The sequence below is a fragment of the Daphnia carinata genome, chromosome 6 (genome assembly GCF_022539665.2).
Source record: "Daphnia carinata strain CSIRO-1 chromosome 6, CSIRO_AGI_Dcar_HiC_V3, whole genome shotgun sequence".
In the NCBI taxonomy this organism is placed as follows: domain Eukaryota; kingdom Metazoa; phylum Arthropoda; class Branchiopoda; order Diplostraca; family Daphniidae; genus Daphnia; species Daphnia carinata.
The window spans coordinates 8,794,898-8,812,741 of record NC_081336.1 but is presented as its reverse complement, the minus strand read 5'-3'; the positions used below and the strand labels follow the sequence as shown (position 1 = coordinate 8,812,741).

Sequence of the window (17,844 nt, the reverse complement as noted above, 5' to 3'; positions counted from 1 at the left end):
GGTTTGTGGAGGAAGTCACATCTAAGTCGATCACCAGATCACCATTGTTTTCTTGCATAGACTTCGTACGTTAAATTGATTTCGTCTCTTGCTTATTTAAGCAAATTTAAAAAGACTTTTAGTCAGTAATGTCATGATTCTATTGAGTTGAAGCTACTCTAAGTGCTGTAAGTTAAATTTTGATTTGATTTTCGTTGTTGCCTGATGGTGGTTGCAGTTTTAGTTTCCAATTATATTCGTATAGCCGCAGTAGAATTCAAGAAACCGAGTCTAGTCTGCCCCGAGTTTCTAAATTGTTAGAGAAAATGCGTACATTTTTGTGTGTGCCGGTAATTTGTCCCAGTTTACCCATTCAAAAACTCTACGTATGCAAAGACCCGATCCATTTCAAAGGAAGCGGATGCAGCTGTGTAGATTAACATGTGTTGATTGTTTTGGCATTGTCGTGCTTGGCGCAATGGACGGTCGAATGCAGAGCTAGCTAATGCAGAGCTCGCTAATGCAGAGCTCGCTAATGCAGAGCTCGCTAATGCAGAGCTAGCTAATGCAGAGCTAGCTAATGCAATGCTTTCAAATGCCACTCGCAACTGTGCCAGACACATATGGCGTTGACGCGAATGCGGCTTGGTTTGGTGTATCACATGTTGGTATCCAGCTTTTTATTTCTCTCTCCTTTTCATTCTTGTTATTATCGTAATTTTACTTTATTAAACTTAAACTAACTTTATTAACATTAATTTTACTGAGTTGTCCATCAAATGCCATATACGATCTGTAGTCTTATGGCTAACGCCGATGTTAAAGTTACTACTTACTGATTTCATGATTTTTGCACTGGCCAGTTCGATTAAACATCGAAGTTAATTTGATTCTGTTTATTCATTCACAGATCGAAAATCCGATTTCAACCAGTAAACATCGACCCACAGTTCACCTGTACGGCATCGGTAATAAAGGATCCTCGAAGCCATCTACCTTCCTGGAGCACCGTGTTTATGTCAACAACAGGCAGGCAAATCTTAAAATATTCTCAACCAACCCATGGTTTCGCGTTGCCTATCTCTAGTGCCCATTTTTTTATTTAATCACACCCTGGTGTTGACCGTCAACGTTTCACGTTGTGACAATTGCATTCCGTCAAGAGGAGGTGGGAGGGAAATGGAAACAGTCTGGTGTTGCCAATTTATGGGCTTTTGTCACGTTACGTTATCTCCTGGTTTCATTTCGCTGCTCTGAATTCATTCCACAGCGAAGCTCCCCAAGCAACTGAGCTATTGCATTGCCATAGAAAACCACAATGCGTCAGCATAACGCCCGTTTTATTTTTGTGTGCGATTGCCAAGTCATTTGCTTTTGCATTGAGCCAATTGCATACGAGCTACCCCAACCAAGTGGGCGATAGTTTGTGAGATATCTTGTTTTTCTCCGTTACATAGTCGTGAACTCCGGGATTCATTCGCCGTGAAATTCGCGACTACGTTTGTTAGCTTATTTTCACTCCCAGCGCCGATAGAATTTCGTTCGTCTCACGTTCGCCCAATGTGAAAAGGAAACCGGGAATAATGAAATCTGTGTTTGGTCGGCTTTTTCTGCTCTTTCACTTTTCTTTTGTAGATGGCAAATTTTGAACTGTTTTAGTTGCTTACAAGGTTGTTTATTGGGACTATCTATTCGGTTTAACGGTCAATGGGGGCAAATTTAATTCGAGTGACATGATGGTTGTTGTTAACTTGAATATACTTTTGCGTAAAGGCAATTCCTCCCGAAAAAAAAAAACGTGTTGCGAAACAATTTGAGGTACAGTACCTGCCGAAAGTTTCCGGACAGCCGAGAGCGGCTTATGGAAAAACCGGTTTTTCTTTAAACTCTTAAAAATATACTAATCATCGGACATAGATGATTGTGAAAATGAAATTTTTCCTTAAGATTAGTTTTATACATGATTTTTTTGGGGGAATTTTTCTTTCACGGGAAAGGCCCCTTAAAATAGCTGGCAAAAGTAGTATAGTTGCCGATTTTCCTATTTATCTACTTTTTAAATCGGAGCGGAAAATATTCAAGGGCGCTACAGCGGCAGCAGCAGCCGCTATAGGCTCTAAAAAAAATTTTCCGCTCCGATTTATTATGTAGAGGAATAGGAAAATCGGCAACTATGCGGGATGAGAAGATAGCGCAAATTTCCTTGGAATAAAAATTTGCCGTTTTTAACTCGAAATTAAAGTGATTCTGCATATGGCATGATATGCAAAATCCCATATTAGATTATAGTTTAAATGATGCTCTTTTTTTTTTGAGCCCAAAAACGCCCTCGTAGCCCCATTTATCGTCGCGTACATGAGAGCCAAAGTAGCCCCATTTACTACTGGCCCTCTCGACTGTCCGGAAACTTTTGCCAGCTATTTTAAGGGGCCTTTCCCGTGAAGAAAAATTCCCCAAAAAAAATCATGTATAAAACTAATCTTAAGGAAAAATTTCATTTTCACAATCATCTATGTCCGATGATTAGTATATTTTTAAGAGTTTAAAGAAAAACCGGTTTTTCCATAAGCCGCTCTCGGCTGTCCGGAAACTTTCGGCAGGTACTGTACGTCTTAAAACTCGTAATAATTTAATAGTAAATTGCTGCTGAAATGATTATGTATTGCCAATTCCTTACACCCGGGATTTATAGGCCAGATTACAGTTTTCTTTTTATCTAACTAAATGGAAAGAAAGGAAAGTAGCTCAAGCGCACAAGCCATTGTGTTCACTTGGAAATTGAATTTTGCGTTGTTGTAATTGTAGATTCTGTTGGTGGCCCAGCAATCGTCGTTTTTGACTCAGCGGTCGTCGTTGTTGTCTAGGCCGTTGTTGTTGTTTGCTCGGCCGTTGTTGTTGTTGGCTCGTCCGTAGTCGTTGTTGGCTCGTCCGTAGACGTTGTTGGCTCAGCCGTAGTAGTTGTTGGCTCAGCCGTAGTAGTTGTTGGCTCGTCCGTAGTCGTTGTTGGCTCGTCCGTAGTCGTTGTTGGCTCGGCCGTAGTAGTTGTTGGCTCGTCCGTAGTCGTTGTTGGCTCGTCCGTAGTCGTTGTTGGCTCAGCCGTAGTCGTTGTTGGCTCAGCAGTTGTCGTTGTTGGCTCAGCAGTTGTCGTTGTTGGCTCAGCAGTTGTCGTTGTTGGCTCGGCCGTTGTCGTTGTAATTGCAGGTTCAGTTGTCGTTGTGGGCACGGTGGTTACAGTCGGATTTGTGGTTGGCTTAGTTGTTGGTTTGGTTGTTGGCTTGGTTGTTGGTTTGGTTGTTGGTTTGGTTGTTGGTTTGGTTGTTGGTTTGGTTGTTGGCTTGGTTGTTGGCTTGGTTGTTGGCTTGGTTGTTGGCTTAGTTGTCGGCTTAGTTGTCGGTTTAGTTGTGGGCTTGGTTGTCGGTTTAGTTGTGGGCTTGGTAGTCGGTTTTGTGGTTGGCTTTGTGGTTGGCTTGGTGGTTGGTTTTGTGGTCGGCTTCGTTGTCGGTTTTGTGGTCGGCTTTATCGTCGGCTTCGTTGTCGGCTTGGTGGTTTGAGCCTCCTGTAACAGCCGAAAAATAGATTTCGTGCATAAGCGAAAGTGTAGTCTACAATTATAGGCACCATGTAATTAAAAGATCAGTTATTGTAATTCCAAAAAGCAAGCATTTTGCGATTGTAAATTCCTTTCTCTATACGAGAAAGGAACAGTAACTGTAAAGTCTTTCTGCATTTTACCATCAATTTATGCTGTTCCTATTTGCTTTCGTTCGTAAACCGAAGCCTTTGTTCACTTTGAAGTTTCTGTTATACCTTTAAATATTCCGCACAACCGTTAAACCAGTGGTTAAATTAAATATGAATTTTAGCAAACTGCGTGATACAGTTTTCTTAAGTTTTATCGTATTTGAGCGAAATTAAATTTTTTTACAGACACAAACCCTACAGAAACTGTTCCACAAAAGCCTTACTACATAAGACGCAACAAAATCTACTAATATGCAGGTAAACGTAATCTATACCTTCTTACCAAAATTAGCTCCACGTTTGTATTAAATGGGACAAATCAACAAAAAATTACCTTACGGCAACGTTCAAACGTATGTTATTTTTCAATCAACGAAAAAGCGTCAGCCTACTAAAACGCTTCTATCACTTATCAACTAAAAGAGGTAAAAAATTTTTTTATATGTTACTTACCGCGATAATGGCGTAGGCAACAACTATCAAGACTAAAACTGAGAGTAGTCTCATTTTGCAGCGCTGTCGAAAGAAACAGGCAAGTGTAAAATGTCGACTGTTTCTGCATCCTTATTTATACTGATAAATTTCCACGTACGTGTAGCTTTCTGGCAAACGCAACGCAAACGCGGTCGTCCATACTTCCAATGGTGGCTATAAGTGCGTGGGTTGACAGAGTATATTGCACGTACGTGGCATTTAAGCCAGTCCTGGAAAAAAAAGGGCTGCGCTAGTTAACGCTAGAACGATTTAAGAAAAGTAATGGATAGTGAGTGAATATGGCGACGCAGTTGTTCGCGGCAAATGTCCATGAACATGTGCCTAAAAGCCAAATGTATGTGATAGAGCTTTTTTTCGAAATTCTGCATTAGACGGAGATCTGAGTTTTCATCGTCAATTTAAAATGACAGCACCTGCTGCGTTGCGTGAGGTGTGTATTTTCTGAAAATGTTACGATATATTTCCAGATAGTGTGCCATTTTCGCAGTTATTTGTTAAACAAGAGTTGAAACAGAAATTTTGAAAAAGTGAAAGGGTTTTAAGAAAATTTAATACTATAGGGCTTTCAGGTTAATTGATAAATAGTTCTAGTTTGACCAATACGGCAGTTTACTGTTCTCTGAGAAAATGGCTATTTTTAACACTTGATCTTTTTTGCATTTCTTTTATTTTTTTAGATTTATAGTTTTTATTTTGATTTGACATATTATTTTTTATTTTAGGTTATATGGCAACTCCTAGTGGAACGGTAAAGAGGGGAGCACTGTACGCGAAACACCACTAACAAAACATTGTTTTATCGGAAGCTGTTATGTTTATAACAGCAAGCTCGCAATTTACACATTGAAGGTACAAAAAGGTAAACAATTTATTCTTCAAAGTGTGCTGAAAGGACGAATCAGACTATCGTGGCGTTCCAAAATTTATATTTTAGTACCCAAACATAAGAGAGGTGCACGGTTAGGTCAACAACAACTTTGTATTGACAGTTAACAGATTGAAAAAAAAACGAATTAATAAGTTCTTGGTCTAAGCAATATAATTGATGTTAATTGCATGTGTTTTGATTTTATTATTATTTACAGGATTGCTGGCAGGCTACATGAGCCATTTTTGATTACAGGTGTTGTGCTTGTTGTATCATAACCTATGCCAAAGTGTATGGCTCCGAGGAGTTGCTCACATTTCTTCAATTTGGTTGCTTATGTGAGTAATATTCTATTAACTTAGAGTTTGAGATGAAATTTATTTGAAACCAGCATCATTGCTTGCATGCTGCATAGAGGAATGTCTTATCATCTGTATAGTGTTCTGCAGAACAGAACCATGATTACAAATAGAGTAGTTTACCAGAAAATTGTTTGTGTGCTCTGCAAGCAAATGCTAAGTGTACAAAGGGTGGATTTAAATAGACCTCAATCCAGAGAAGGAAGAGTCCACTAAATATTGCATTTGTTGATTGGCAGTTATGCCAATTTTGTTTGTCAGACAACCAACAACAATAACCTATTGGAAAGCTTTCTAGAAAATTACGGTATGTACGAGAGTTCGTCATGTCTAATTTCACACTTTAATTGCAGAGTTTATTCGGAGCTATGATTGTGTTGTGGTAGTGCTTGGGTGCATTGCAAGGAAATTCCATGAGATCGTCATACAGGTTAAATATGTGGTACTTGTGTTGAAGGCTAAATTTTCAACTTATGGTTAAATTACATCTCCAAATTAGAATGTTGGCTCTTTATCCAAGATACCTAAGGAAAGCCCTGCTGCTGAAGAACTGTCCAATATCACCGGCAAATACATTCACATGAACAATGATGGATTAACTTTACAGTGACGATACCACTTGGTAAGAAAAGATAGCAGTACAATTCTTTGCTGCATCATTTATTTCAATTATTGATGTCTCTTTGTTATCTTATTAACCTCTATTGGTTCCATTTGTGGAAAAAGTATTTGATGTCAAAGACATGGGAACTTGATATTTTTAATGCCATTTTGGTGGGACTTGGAAATGGAATCTTAACATTACCAGAGATTCCTCTAATCAAGTAATTGTGGGTAATTTGGTTGTCATAAAGGGTTTTAGCTAATGTTATTCAAAGCTTGTTTTTTTGTTTTAAGTCAATATATTTGAACATCTAATACCTTTCCATAGAAGATACAATGGAATTGAATGAACGTTTGATACAAGACATTCATTTTAGATTGGTAGCAAGACTAATAAGAAAATTGCTTGTTCTAGGTTACCAACTTGCTTGTGAGCAGGAATTAGTAGCCATGAATGGCATTTTACATTAATTTTAATTCCAGGCAGACTAACATGTACCTCCGTTACTTTTAGGTTGTAGGCCATGGAATGTTGATCAGTGATCTCTGTGTGGAAATATACTTGACAGCAATAATTGGTCGAATATTCTAGGACTGTAAAAATACATTTGAAGAAATGCAGCAAAACCAATACTCTAGGTGAAATGACTGAAAGTGTTCCATAATTAGTTAACCCTTTAGTATATTTTGTATCTATTTATTTCCTTATCTAAACTTATTTATATGTATATATTGTAAGATGAGGTCTAAATCCTTATTTTTATCATGCAGCGTAGAACAGAAAATGACTGAAACTGGAGCTATTTGATTAATACTTTTCATTCATACAGAGTTTGTGTTCAACTTTAGCCGGCTTTAGACGCTACACCAAGGTGTTTTTCTTTAGCTGATGCATAAATGTTTAAATAAAAAAAACTTAACAAGAGTCCTAAAACTTGTACTTATTTTTTCTTAAGTTGTAATTCTCTATACATGACTCGTGCAATATTCTCACTTTAATCTGCAATTTACTTATGGTTAGTATGATTCTAAATCGTATTCCAATTATATACTCCGCAGTATATTATTGCTCTCACCACATAACAATGTATCATTACGTACAACAGTTGTATTACTTTATCACCTAAATTTACTACTTTGTTTGATTTGTAGTTGAACTCATTCGGGTATCGATCCCTGAACCTTTGGCGTGTATTACCGCTGCAGCGCTGCTCAACCATTGAGCTATGAGTTACATGGAAAAAATCACTATTACTAGAAAATATAACAATAAAATTTAGTTAAGGGAATTTTTGTAAGCTCGTAAAAAAATATGTTAACCATATGCACTCAACGTACGTGGTCTATAGCTTTGTGGTAGAGCATTGGTTTGTGGTTTTAAAGGCCTCGTGTTCAAATCTAATATGCAACTCAGCAAAATCGTAAAGGAAATATTTATGTCTCCTCATAACTGAATATATCCCGAATACGAATGAGCTAATATATATTTATCTTCAACCATGCAACAAAAATTATTCTAAGTGTAAATATGTTGTCCTTAATAGATCAAGAAAAACAGACAAAGTGAAAATAGGCTTCATAGCTCACTGGTTGAGCATCGGCATTGTACGCCGAAGGTTAAGGGTTCAACTCCAAAACGAATCAATAATACAAATAATAGATTCAAATGAAACAATGTATTAAAATAGGTATATACATTCAAATATAACAAGCACCATGTAAACGTTTTCCATATGTTGGAATATATGTGCATCACTATGATCTAACTCGAAAGAGTTTAACGCCTACGATTAAAATCCGTTGTAAAATATACCAGTTTCAAATTACTCAATAAAGAGGAACATAGCTTATTTATTAGACTTTTTTACTAATTACTATAGAAACCGTTGGCAAAATATCCGTTCGCGTGCTTCGCACGAAGTTTCCCAACTCGACTGGCCCCGTGGAATCGTGACACCTGGGAAGGTAGGAAGCCTGTGGAATCGGAAACCTGACCTGGGATTCGAACCAGGAACCTTCGAGTTGGGAAGCGGATGCCTTGCCCTTCTGGCATCTGCCCCCCTATATCCCCCCATTGGGATTAGGTTTTCTATTGACTCCTCGGCATAGCTACCTTAATGTGTTAAAGATATAGATCTTCATGTCACATCAATAGTAGCTCATTGGTACAGTATTGCATTGGTAAGCTGTATACCTTGGGTTCAAATCCCACGATTGTATATCTGTAACAACAGTATTGAAGAAATAAATTATTGCTTAATTTTTACAAATTGATAAATTTACTTGTATATAACCACATATGATATGTTCTTCTTCTAACTTGTATTATTTCACTTTATCAAGTGAGATCCTTGTGATGTTGATTATACACACCTTTGCTTAAGCCTCATTAGCTTTACTCATTCAAGGTTTCATATGAAGGGAATTTTCACGAATAAATTTGTTACCACATTAGAATATAATTTGACTCTTTTGGGGATCGAACACCAAATCTTCAGCATACCGCGCCGATGCTCAACCGTTGAGCCATGAGTCACATTTTTCACGTTACGCGTTTGCAAATAAATTCAAGGTAACTTCTTTACACTTGCAATAATAATTCACAGTAACGCGAATTAATTATTAAACCGCTTGTACACCAGGTAGTTAATTGCTATTTTCAGTGCAGATTTGAACCTTGGCCATTCGGCATACGTAGCCGACGCTCAACCATTGAGCCGTGTATCACATGTTTGTTGCTTACACAATATTTGTTTTCTCATTTGGAGGATTAGTGGAACTTGCATTAGATCTAATGAAGTGAAGGAAAACATTTATGATAACTATCAAAGTTCGACTATTCAACTATTAAATTTTTTGGATAAATTGCATACATTGTTAAAGTTGACTCTACAAGGTTCCGAACCATGTACTTCCGACATTCTAAGACGACGCCCAACCATTGGGCCATAATTCACACAATATTAGGAGCCATCTTTTCTTATAATTTAAAGGCAACCTGTAACACTTAGAATTATTTAGTAGCATATCGTTCAAGGTAAATTAATATTTTGCTTCCAAATCCCTCTACAACAAATTTAACAAATGGCAATATTTTTCTTCAATTTCGTGATATCAACGCACCTTCGTCTTGAGGGTTGAACCTAAGACTTTTAGTTTCGTAAACAGACGCTCTACGTTATACCCTGTTGCTTATGTTTTTATTTAAATCGAGTGTAATATGACGTTATGACTAACGCGTAAGGGCAGTAAAATGCGTTTAGAATGGTTACAAAAAATCCCGCTACGAACGCCACGGGTAACGTAGCGCATAAGAGTGATAAAATAGACCCGTATCTCTACACCAGGATGGTTCCAAAAAATCCCGCTACGAACGCCACGGGTAACGTGGCCCATAATCGTGGAAAAAAATAAGCCCGTACACCTTAACATACAAATCTCTAATTACAGAAAGAAGAGTAAAATATGGAAGTTCTGAAAATATCCCTTTCTTGTTCATTAAATCATAGAAAAAATGTAAATATAGAATTCACTGCTTCTTCCAATATATTTTCAATGAGTTCTACTATCCAGCTATGACCAGAAATAACTGTAGAGCATATAGTCATAGATTGACTGTGCCTCTGCATAGAAAAACAAAGTTTCACGTGCTTGAACTTGACTAAACATACTACGACTTCACGCTACCACAACTCAGTGTCAATAGTTTCGTTCGGTCCAAAGCTGGTTACAGTTACAACATGGGCATTCCTAATAACGCTCACCTCACGAGCAACCACATCCTGACACAACGGGTTGTACGACTTCTCTCTTTGAATTTCCACAGATCCATTTCTATGTTCTTTACAAACATTTTTCTTCTTTTGATGAAAGTACTCTTCGTTGGCACGATCGTTTTGTTGCAAAGATGTCGTTCGCGTATTCCTGTCCCAAACGAACTTGTTGGGCATCGGCTGTTCAAAGCACGTTACAGAATTATTTGGATACACGTACGACTCGGCCATTCCAATTTCGAATCCACTAGTCTGCCTTCTTAGCACATTAACTCCGTTGTTCACGTTCGCGTTCATTTGCTTGCAATCAAAGAGCGGTAACGAAGCGATACGCCTCGTTTCTCTGTGACTCATTTCACGTTTTTCACATTCGCTGTAGCTGAGTCTTTTACCAACAGTCGGATATGTTCGTCCATTGTCGATGTAAAAGACGCAATCCTCGTGCCGGGTACAAGGTTCAGCATCCCGACGTTCGATAGCAGACAAATAGCTAAGTTCTTGCGTGACTTTGTCACATATTTTGACGCGAGAGCGTAGCCAAAACATGAACGTCCCCACGAATAACGTGCAAACGATGGCTAATACAGAAGCGAACAAGAACGGCACCTGACCTGCGGTTGAAGTAATAAAATTATAGAATTTTGCATGAAAAGATTTCATAGGTCGATGGAAAATGCGTTACAACTGAGCTCGTCGGAGGCGTCACCGTCTTCACAATTCATAACACCGTCACAGCCAAGCGACGAATCGAGACAAAAGAGAAGGGTGGAGTCGCAGGAAATGCTGCTCAAACGGCGGAAATTGAAGCAGTACTGCGAATCCCGACATACAATCTTTCCTTGAGCCAAGCAATTCTCTGTCAACGTAAACGGGCGGTAATAGAGTGGCCAAAAAAAAAAACCCATCTGAAAGTCAATCAACTTATAACGTAAAATGGGGCACGTACGTTCCGTTTGAAAATCAACAGACGTCCAAATGAGCCGGAAACCGAACGGAACAACTGGCGAACGAGAGCCAAGCGCTTTGACGGACGTCAGATTGCCGGTAGTCAGCCGGACGAGCAGCCGATTTCTCCTCGACAAAAGGCTTCGATCGCTTACGGATTTGTAATAGCGAAGATCACCTGGGGATACGAGCCATTCTATAGGCATTTCAGACGCATAGGAAGTGCGTTTTCAAATGATTCTTTGCTCAACTGTACCGCAAAACCTCCGCAACTTTGGAGCCTGATCGTTAAGTGGTCCGTAACCGTCGTGGATGGATAACTCGGCCAAAGGACAACTCGCTACCGGGAAAACAAAAAGTTGAATGGAAAGTTTTGCAAAGACAAATTGAGAGCCAAAACTTACCGAGACCTCCGTGCAGCTGGAGGTACTCGAGTCGCACGTAAACATGTTGCTGGAACGGAACTCTTAATAGCCAAGAACAATCGAGCCAACTTTGAACGGCTAAAGGATAACCTGCGTCAAAAAGGCAAACAAACGAATAGCTTTTTTCAATTCAGTCCTTCCGGGGCTGCATCTATTCAAACCCGTTATTCGGTTGCATTTTACCTGGCGAAAGGAGGACGCCACCACTTCCGCTTATTGTGCCACCGCATCCGGAATTCGAGTCGGCGTTCGAAGGGGCTAACGTCAACGATTCTAACGAAAAAAAAAAAAAGTCCGAATCCAAAAGAAATAAAAAACATTTCATTTTAGCTCTTTTAAAGGACATTTACCTTCGTCGACAAAGCTGAACGAAGCCGAAAAGCCTCTGTGATGGTGAACGTAATTTGCCGCAAAGAGGATTTCGACTTTGGGTTGCATGGCCAGAAGTGGGGGTGGAGTCTGTTGTCCGCAATAGCGTCCGGCAACCGTTCTTAAACCACTCACGTCCTCGGTTGTAATACTCACAAAGTCCGACAAGCACCTGGCCCAAAACATCAAATCAGGTATAACAAGGGCCCAATCAAAAATCAAATGAAACAAAAACAAAACAAAAAAAAATGAGATAGTTCGTGTTACCCAACTGTGTAGGGTGACTCCAAATCGAAAGTGTGAAACTGAATTCGAATGCCTTCCCACTTGCGTCCGTGGAAAATGTAGTAGCATCGCGTTTCGGCCGGATAGAAATCCGGATAGTTGGGAGACGTGAAATTGCCGGACGGGTTCTCGGTGGATCTGAATTCGTGCAGACAAGTGTGTTGCTGTTCTTGATGTTTCTGAGCTCGCACCGTCCGGTCGAAACAGCACAAATGTTGGTGATGGAACCAGACGGTCATCACGGCCAACAGTTTCTCGACGGATCGCATCTCAACACCCAGCGTGACACGCAGCGCACCACTACAGCGAGAAAATTCAGATCACAGACTGTGTTTCATTTTCCCACTTTTCTGGCCGAGTATTGGATTTTTCCCCCTCTCTTCCGGACGGATGCTTCCCGTTCGCGCATGGCTATTGCGCAATTCCGGTGATGTCGTGCCCCTCCTGCAAATGTACAGTAGAAAAATAAAACATGTTTTTTTAAAAGGCAATTTTAAAAAAATCGACATACGCGGATTTCGTTATCTCCAACTCTCTTCGATATCCTTCCGGTTTTCTCTCGTCCAGGCGGCCAGCTGCAAATCTACAGACACAAAAATAAGTGAAAACACGTAGAGACGTAAGCGAAGTGAAGACTTTCGCCAGTTCCATATTAGAACTTTAATCCGTTTATTGCAATATAGAGTTAAGATAGAAACATATCTGATAGCAGTTCAACATGCTCGGTCAATAGGGAGGGATACAGGCTTGGGATTCGGAGGGACCAATAAAAAAAAAAAAAAAGAGACCCCAATGTAGGTAGGGAGGAGGAATAGACGAATGAATTTCGGTCAAGGGAACTGAAAGGATTGCTTAAAAAAAAAAAAATAGTAGGGATTACAAAAACACATGTTTGGGGCCTTTCTTCGTGTGGTGATGAAAAGGAAGAAAAAAAAAAAAAAAAAAAAAAGGTTAAATATTCGATTATTATTATGACACAACACCCACACAGAGGAAATTGTTTTTCAAATGCAATCATTCTTTCCCAAGGTGTGTTTGCGTGTTTTGTGTACGTCTTTTTTTAAGGCAGCCGACGGCTAAGCTTGATTATGATTTTCCTCTCCATTTCCTTCATTTTTGTGTGTGTGTGTGTGCATTTTCTTGTTTGTTTTTAACACGATGCTCATTTGCATAAGAACAATACATCAATAATAAGAAAAGAAGAAGAAAAAAAAGGAGTAAAAATCTACAAGGCATTAAACGTTTTTTTCCTTTCACAACAACCACTTTCTTTTTTTCTCATTTGGCCCCGTCCTAGTTTCAGTCCAATTTTTTTTCAAATATGTACTGTACTTGGCTTTGCTTCCCTCCAACACTTTTGGTCGATTAAGAAAATTGAATATTACTGTTGTTCAGAAGGAAAAGGGATCAATCTGATTGTGAATGGTTACAAAAAAAAAAATTGTTAATAATAATAATGATAAAAAACAAAACAAATCCTGTACACATTTCTTTCTTTTTTTTTTTTCTTCTTAATACGGTGTCCTCAAAATAATCTAAGACTTGTGTTTTTCTCTTTTGAAAATTGTGCTTTACGCTTTTGCGTTGTGATGTTTGTTTTGTTCCAATGCCATCGGGACAAAAACTAAAATTGAAAAAAAAAAAAAAAAAAAAAAAAAAAATAGAAATAAAATAAATAGAAGAACCCCAGAGAATGTGAATAAGAGGAATACAAAATTGGACGGCACAGGAAATTTTAAGTAATAATAGGGGTAAACTTAAAAAATAGGAAGAATAGGTAAGAACATGGTGGAGATACTTCAGAAGCATTGAGGGAGGGAGGGGGGATGTGTCCTGACGATAAAACGAGAAAAGAAAATGAAGAAAAAAAAAAAAAAATAATAAATCAACAACAAAGGAAGAATTAATTAATGACATTAATTAATCCCGAAAAAATTTCGATTAAAAAATGATCTTGCTGGAAGCAAGAACGGACTTGAACGGGTCTGTCTGTATGTTTAACAAAAACTGTCGGCATAGTATTGCCATAAATTGCCTATTTCCCCTTTCAGACAAAACGTGTGGATGTGTGTTTGAATCTTATCACTCGATGTCACTCAGACAGGCGCTGCCACACTTGTAATCGTGCGCGTCATCAGTCCAGGAATCTCTTTTTTTGTGCTTTAACTTTAACAGTCGGAAGTGTCCTCGACTAATTTTTGGGTATCCTTGCCCGTATCCACGTTGCTTGGGTCTAATTCCCGATGACGGATGTGAATTTGCGGCGAAGCTTGATGCACAATGCTGGACGGCGATATGACGGCCGAGCCCGGCACGGGATCGGAGGACAGCGGCATACCTTTAAATTGAAATGACAGTTAAAGGGATATTCATTGGCGTCAAACGAGAACGGCTTTTGATGTTTGATTTACCTTTAATCATATCGGCAGGGACTTCGTAGATTCCACCTTTGGGAGCTTCCACAGATCCGCCAACGGCGTCATACATGGGGTTGGAGAAATCGCGCGATTTGGTCGATGCGTCACGGCCGTTGAACTCGGAATCGACCGGTTCCTATAAATGCAGAAAAATAATAAATCAATTAACACAATCCTATTGGGAAACGAATCGATTGATTCACTAGATTCGTACCATTGTGGAAGCGGAAGAGCCGTTTCCAGAGAAAGTGGCCGGACCAAACTCGACGTTGGTACCTTGACGGAAAGAGACGCTGGGACTTCCGCCAAATCCGGTGAAACCAGAGCCTTTAGCTCGGCCGGACCGTCGGAAAAAGAAGACGTACACAGCGGCTCCAGCCAGTCCGGCGAGGATAATGAGAAGAATAGGCACAATGATGTAAGCCGGAGCGACGCTTTCGGACGGAGTCGGCCGACGCAGCAGGTGGGTCTCGCAGTGGACGCCTTCGTAGTCGGGTGGGCATTCGCACTGGACCTGTCCGTCACCAGTGCAGATGCCACGGTTCTGGCAAGGGCAGCGCAGCGGAGATGGGCGGGGCCGTTCTTGTGTCGTGTCGCACGACACTTCTCCACCGGTTTGGACTTGAACCGTGCTGTCCGGACAGGCACAACGATATCCGCCCGGAATCAGGACGCACAAATGAGTGCAAGGGCTGTTGAAACAAGGGTTGTTGACCGTAGTGTTGTAGCGATATTCGCTAAAGACTGTCTTTTTTTTTTGTTTTTTTTTTAAAGCAAATGGAGATCGTGAAACTAAAAACCGGAATTGATGGAATGAAAGGGTTTGCCTACCTTTGACGGTGCTGGGCGAGGCAATATCTTTGACGAGACGGACCATAACTCCGCGACCGAATTTGTCCTGACGGCGGAGTTCGCCTTTGCCGGTGGAAATCCAGTAGAGCGTGCTCTCGAAAACGTCGAGCGCGGACGGGCGATCAATGGTGTCGCCGCGCAAAACCATCGTCCGGCCCGTGCCGTCGCGTTTCATCATCTCGATGGTGCTCAGAGTGTGATCGGCCCAGAAGATTGTGTTGTCCATGCCGAAATCGATGGTTAAGGCCGTCGGATGGGCCAATCTTTCAGACACCAAAACTTTACGCTTCGTACCTGTGCAACAAAAAATAGCAAGGCAACATGAAGGCCCGTTAGTGGAAAATAATAATAAAATGTCAATAAACTGACCGTCCATCCAGACTGTTTCGATACGGGGATTAGATCCGGCCTGCGACCAGTACATTTCACCGAGAATTGGGTTGACGACGATGGAGGTGGGCGTGTCGATGCCTCGGGGGATGACGCTGCGTCGATAACGGCCGTCATTCTTAGCCGTCACGACTTGGCCCTTGGACGTCTGTCCGTCCATCTCGAGCCAGTAAAGATTCTGGGCGACCCAGTCGACAGCCAAATCGACGGGCACGGCCGTCTTGGTGAAAGAGACGATCACTTGCGGATGGCCAATCTCCACTTGATTGCTACTCTCCGGAATGTACGAGCGCTTGATGGACAAATCCATCGTGTCCGTCCAAAAGACGATGTGCGTGTGCGGGTCAAAGTCGAGCGACTGGATCCTCTTCTCGCCGAAAATGACTTCGCGTTCCTTGCGCTGTGTCGTGTTCAACGAGATGACGTTGCTTCCGTCCGAAAAGAGCAAATTCCAGGGACCGGGCGATTTGCAAACGCCAGACACGTTGTCCACCGAATCGAATCCAGAATGACATCCGCATTTGTGAGACCCTAAACGAAAAACAAAAACAAAATGATAACATTTTAATTTAAAAAAATCGAACTTCCAAACGTTACCTTTGAGGTTCATGCAAATTTGCGAGCAATTGTGCTGGAGTGTAGCGCACTCGTCGACGTCTTCGCAGATCTTGGGGTTGTCCTTGGAGGCGATGTAGCCGCGATTGCAGGAGCAGATGTAGCCGCCTCCGGTCAAGTTCTGGCATCGGTGTTCGCATCCGCCGTTGGTCGAGTCGGTGCAAGAGCTGGCCGAGTGGCATCCCCTTTCGTCCGACTCGTCCTCGCAATCGTTTTGCAAGTTGCAGACGAGCTCCTTGGCGACGCAATTGCGATTGGCGCACGTGAACTGAGTGTTGGGGTTGCAGGGCTTGGGCCGTTTGGCGCAGAGCGTCACGTTGTTCTCATCAGAGCCGTCCTCGCAATCGTTGTGGCCGTCGCAAATCTGCCAGCGGAGAATGCAGCGACGGTTGTCGCACTGGAAACGGTCCCGCCCGCCGCATTTGTCCTGGCACTCTTCCGGTTTCTCGTCCGAATTGTCGCCGCAATCGTTGACGCCGTTGCAGCGGTTCTCAGTGTTGACGCAGACGTGATTGTCGCACTCGAAACGTTCGGGTGGACAGTACTTTCCATCTAAAAATCGACGGCTATATGGATACGTTTTTTTCAAATGCAACAAAGCACTCTGGAATACGAACCTGGATAACGTGGTGGACAGTCGGCTTCGTCGGAGGCGTCCAGGTGGCAGTCGCGTTCTCCATCGCAGCGGAATTGCTGCGAGATGCAGTGGCCGCTCTTGCACTGGAACGTGCCGTTGGTGCAAGCGAATCCTTCACAGCCGATTTCATCCGACCCGTCGGTACAGTCGCTGTCGTGGTCGCACCGGTACCGGCCAGGGACGCATTTGCCATCGGAAACGCAGCGGAATTCCGAAGCCGAGCATTCGCGGTACTGATGGCGGCAGAGTTCGTCATCTTCGTCGTCGCCGTCGGCGCAATCGTTTTCGAAATCGCAAGTCCAGCGGCGCGGAATGCAGCGCTTGTTCTTGCACTGGAATTCGGCCGTTTCGTGGCATTTCGGGCACTGTTCCGGCAATTCATCAGAGCCTTAAAAAACAATGAAAAAGGCAACATTTTAACATGCAACGTTGTCAAATCGTAGGATAAGACGCAATCGCTTTACCGTCGCGACAATCGTCTTTGCCGTCGCAGAAGAGCCACTGCGGAATGCAGCGGTAATTGCCCCAGCGCGGGCAGCGTCTCCACCCGGCCGTGCAGTTCCTCTGTCTGCAAATGTGGGCCGGCTCGTCAGATCCGTCGCCGCAATCGTTGTCCGAGTCGCAATACCAAGATTTCTGGATGCAGCGCCCGTTCTTACAGGTGAATTCCGTTTCAGAGTCGCAAGTGCGCGAATGGCAAATGGCCGGATCCTCGTCCGAGCCGTCGCGGCAGTCGTTGTCTCCGTCGCATTTCCACGTGCCCAGGATACAGCGGCCCGTGGAGTTGCATTTGAACTCGTTCTCGGGGCAGGGAATGTCGCAGTCGCGCTCGTCCGATCCGTCGCCGCAATCGTCGACGCCGTCGCACAGCGTCGTCGCCGTCGTGCAGTTGTTGTTGTGGCACTGGAACTGGCCGGATTTACAGAAGCGCTCCTTGCAAGTGCTGGGCTCGTCCGTTCCGTCCTGGCAATCCTTTTCTCCGTCGCACTTCCAGTAGAGCGGAATGCAACGATTGTCTTTGCCTCCGCATCGATGTTGACCTTTTCAAAACAAAATAAAAAAAAAAATTCAGTTTCAAATTATCAAATCGT

The 17,844-nt window shown here is 42.0% G+C and overlaps 3 protein-coding genes and 1 long non-coding RNA gene across 6 annotated transcripts in view; 1 reads left to right on the top strand and 3 right to left on the bottom strand.

The window, feature by feature from the left end:
* Positions 1-17,844, bottom strand: part of LOC130699524 (low-density lipoprotein receptor-related protein 2-like) — a 103,092-nt gene that overhangs the window by 67,505 nt on the left and 17,743 nt on the right. Inside the window, exons 17-24 of one of the 2 annotated variants that reach the window (XM_059495656.1) lie at positions 17,218-17,793; positions 16,734-17,141; positions 16,099-16,668; positions 15,481-16,032; positions 15,091-15,405; positions 14,474-15,003; positions 14,254-14,395; positions 14,010-14,180 (exon numbers count right to left, since the gene is read on the bottom strand). In XM_059495656.1, the coding sequence (XP_059351639.1) occupies positions 14,011-14,180; positions 14,254-14,395; positions 14,474-15,003; positions 15,091-15,405; positions 15,481-16,032; positions 16,099-16,668; positions 16,734-17,141; positions 17,218-17,793 (3,263 nt within the window). In that variant the 3' untranslated portion in view covers position 14,010. Of the gene's footprint in view, positions 1-12,494; positions 14,181-14,253; positions 14,396-14,473; positions 15,004-15,090; positions 15,406-15,480; positions 16,033-16,098; positions 16,669-16,733; positions 17,142-17,217; positions 17,794-17,844 lie in introns of those variants that run through there. The other variant, XM_059495655.1, reaches the window with a different exon arrangement.
* Positions 2,620-4,311, bottom strand: LOC130699536 (mucin-2-like). Its single transcript, XM_057521807.1, has 2 exons — positions 4,174-4,311; positions 2,620-3,535 (listed from the first exon to the last, which is right to left on the bottom strand). Exons 1-2 carry the CDS (start codon positions 4,225-4,227, stop codon positions 2,840-2,842), a joined length of 750 nt encoding a protein of 249 aa, XP_057377790.1. The 5' UTR covers positions 4,228-4,311; the 3' UTR covers positions 2,620-2,839.
* Positions 4,962-6,683, top strand: LOC130699554 (uncharacterized). 2 transcript variants are annotated; one of them, XR_009003460.1, is made up of 5 exons: positions 4,962-5,074; positions 5,301-5,421; positions 5,796-5,872; positions 5,942-6,064; positions 6,560-6,683. It is a non-coding gene; the product is annotated as an uncharacterized LOC130699554 (long non-coding RNA). The 2 variants fall into 2 exon arrangements; XR_009003459.1 differs by lacking the exon at positions 6,560-6,683 and having other exon boundaries at positions 5,942-6,333.
* LOC130699540 (uncharacterized) lies at positions 9,594-12,126 on the bottom strand. The gene is made up of 8 exons (XM_057521811.2): positions 11,825-12,126; positions 11,539-11,729; positions 11,372-11,461; positions 11,168-11,278; positions 11,020-11,103; positions 10,765-10,941; positions 10,501-10,674; positions 9,594-10,429 (listed from the first exon to the last, which is right to left on the bottom strand). Exons 1-8 carry the CDS (start codon positions 12,109-12,111, stop codon positions 9,729-9,731), a joined length of 1,815 nt encoding a protein of 604 aa, XP_057377794.1. The 5' UTR covers positions 12,112-12,126; the 3' UTR covers positions 9,594-9,728.

What these genes read in the sequence shown, in the direction of transcription:
- LOC130699536 (XM_057521807.1), bottom strand. Translation starts at nt 4,227, where the DNA reads ATGAGACTACTCTCAGTTTTAGTCTTGATAGTTGTTGCCTACGCCATT. An exon ending in TTGCCTACGCCATTATCGCG is followed by an intron (nt 3,536 to 4,173) that starts GTAAGTAACATA and finishes CGGCTGTTACAG; the next exon opens with GAGGCTCAAACCACCAAGCC.
- LOC130699540 (XM_057521811.2), bottom strand. Translation starts at nt 12,111, where the DNA reads ATGCGATCCGTCGAGAAACTGTTGGCCGTGATGACCGTCTGGTTCCAT. An exon ending in TGGCGTCCTCCTTTCGCCAG is followed by an intron (nt 11,279 to 11,371) that starts GTAAAATGCAAC and finishes TTTTTGACGCAG; the next exon opens with GTTATCCTTTAGCCGTTCAA. An exon ending in TGTTGATTTTCAAACGGAAC is followed by an intron (nt 10,675 to 10,764) that starts GTACGTGCCCCA and finishes TTACGTTGACAG; the next exon opens with AGAATTGCTTGGCTCAAGGA.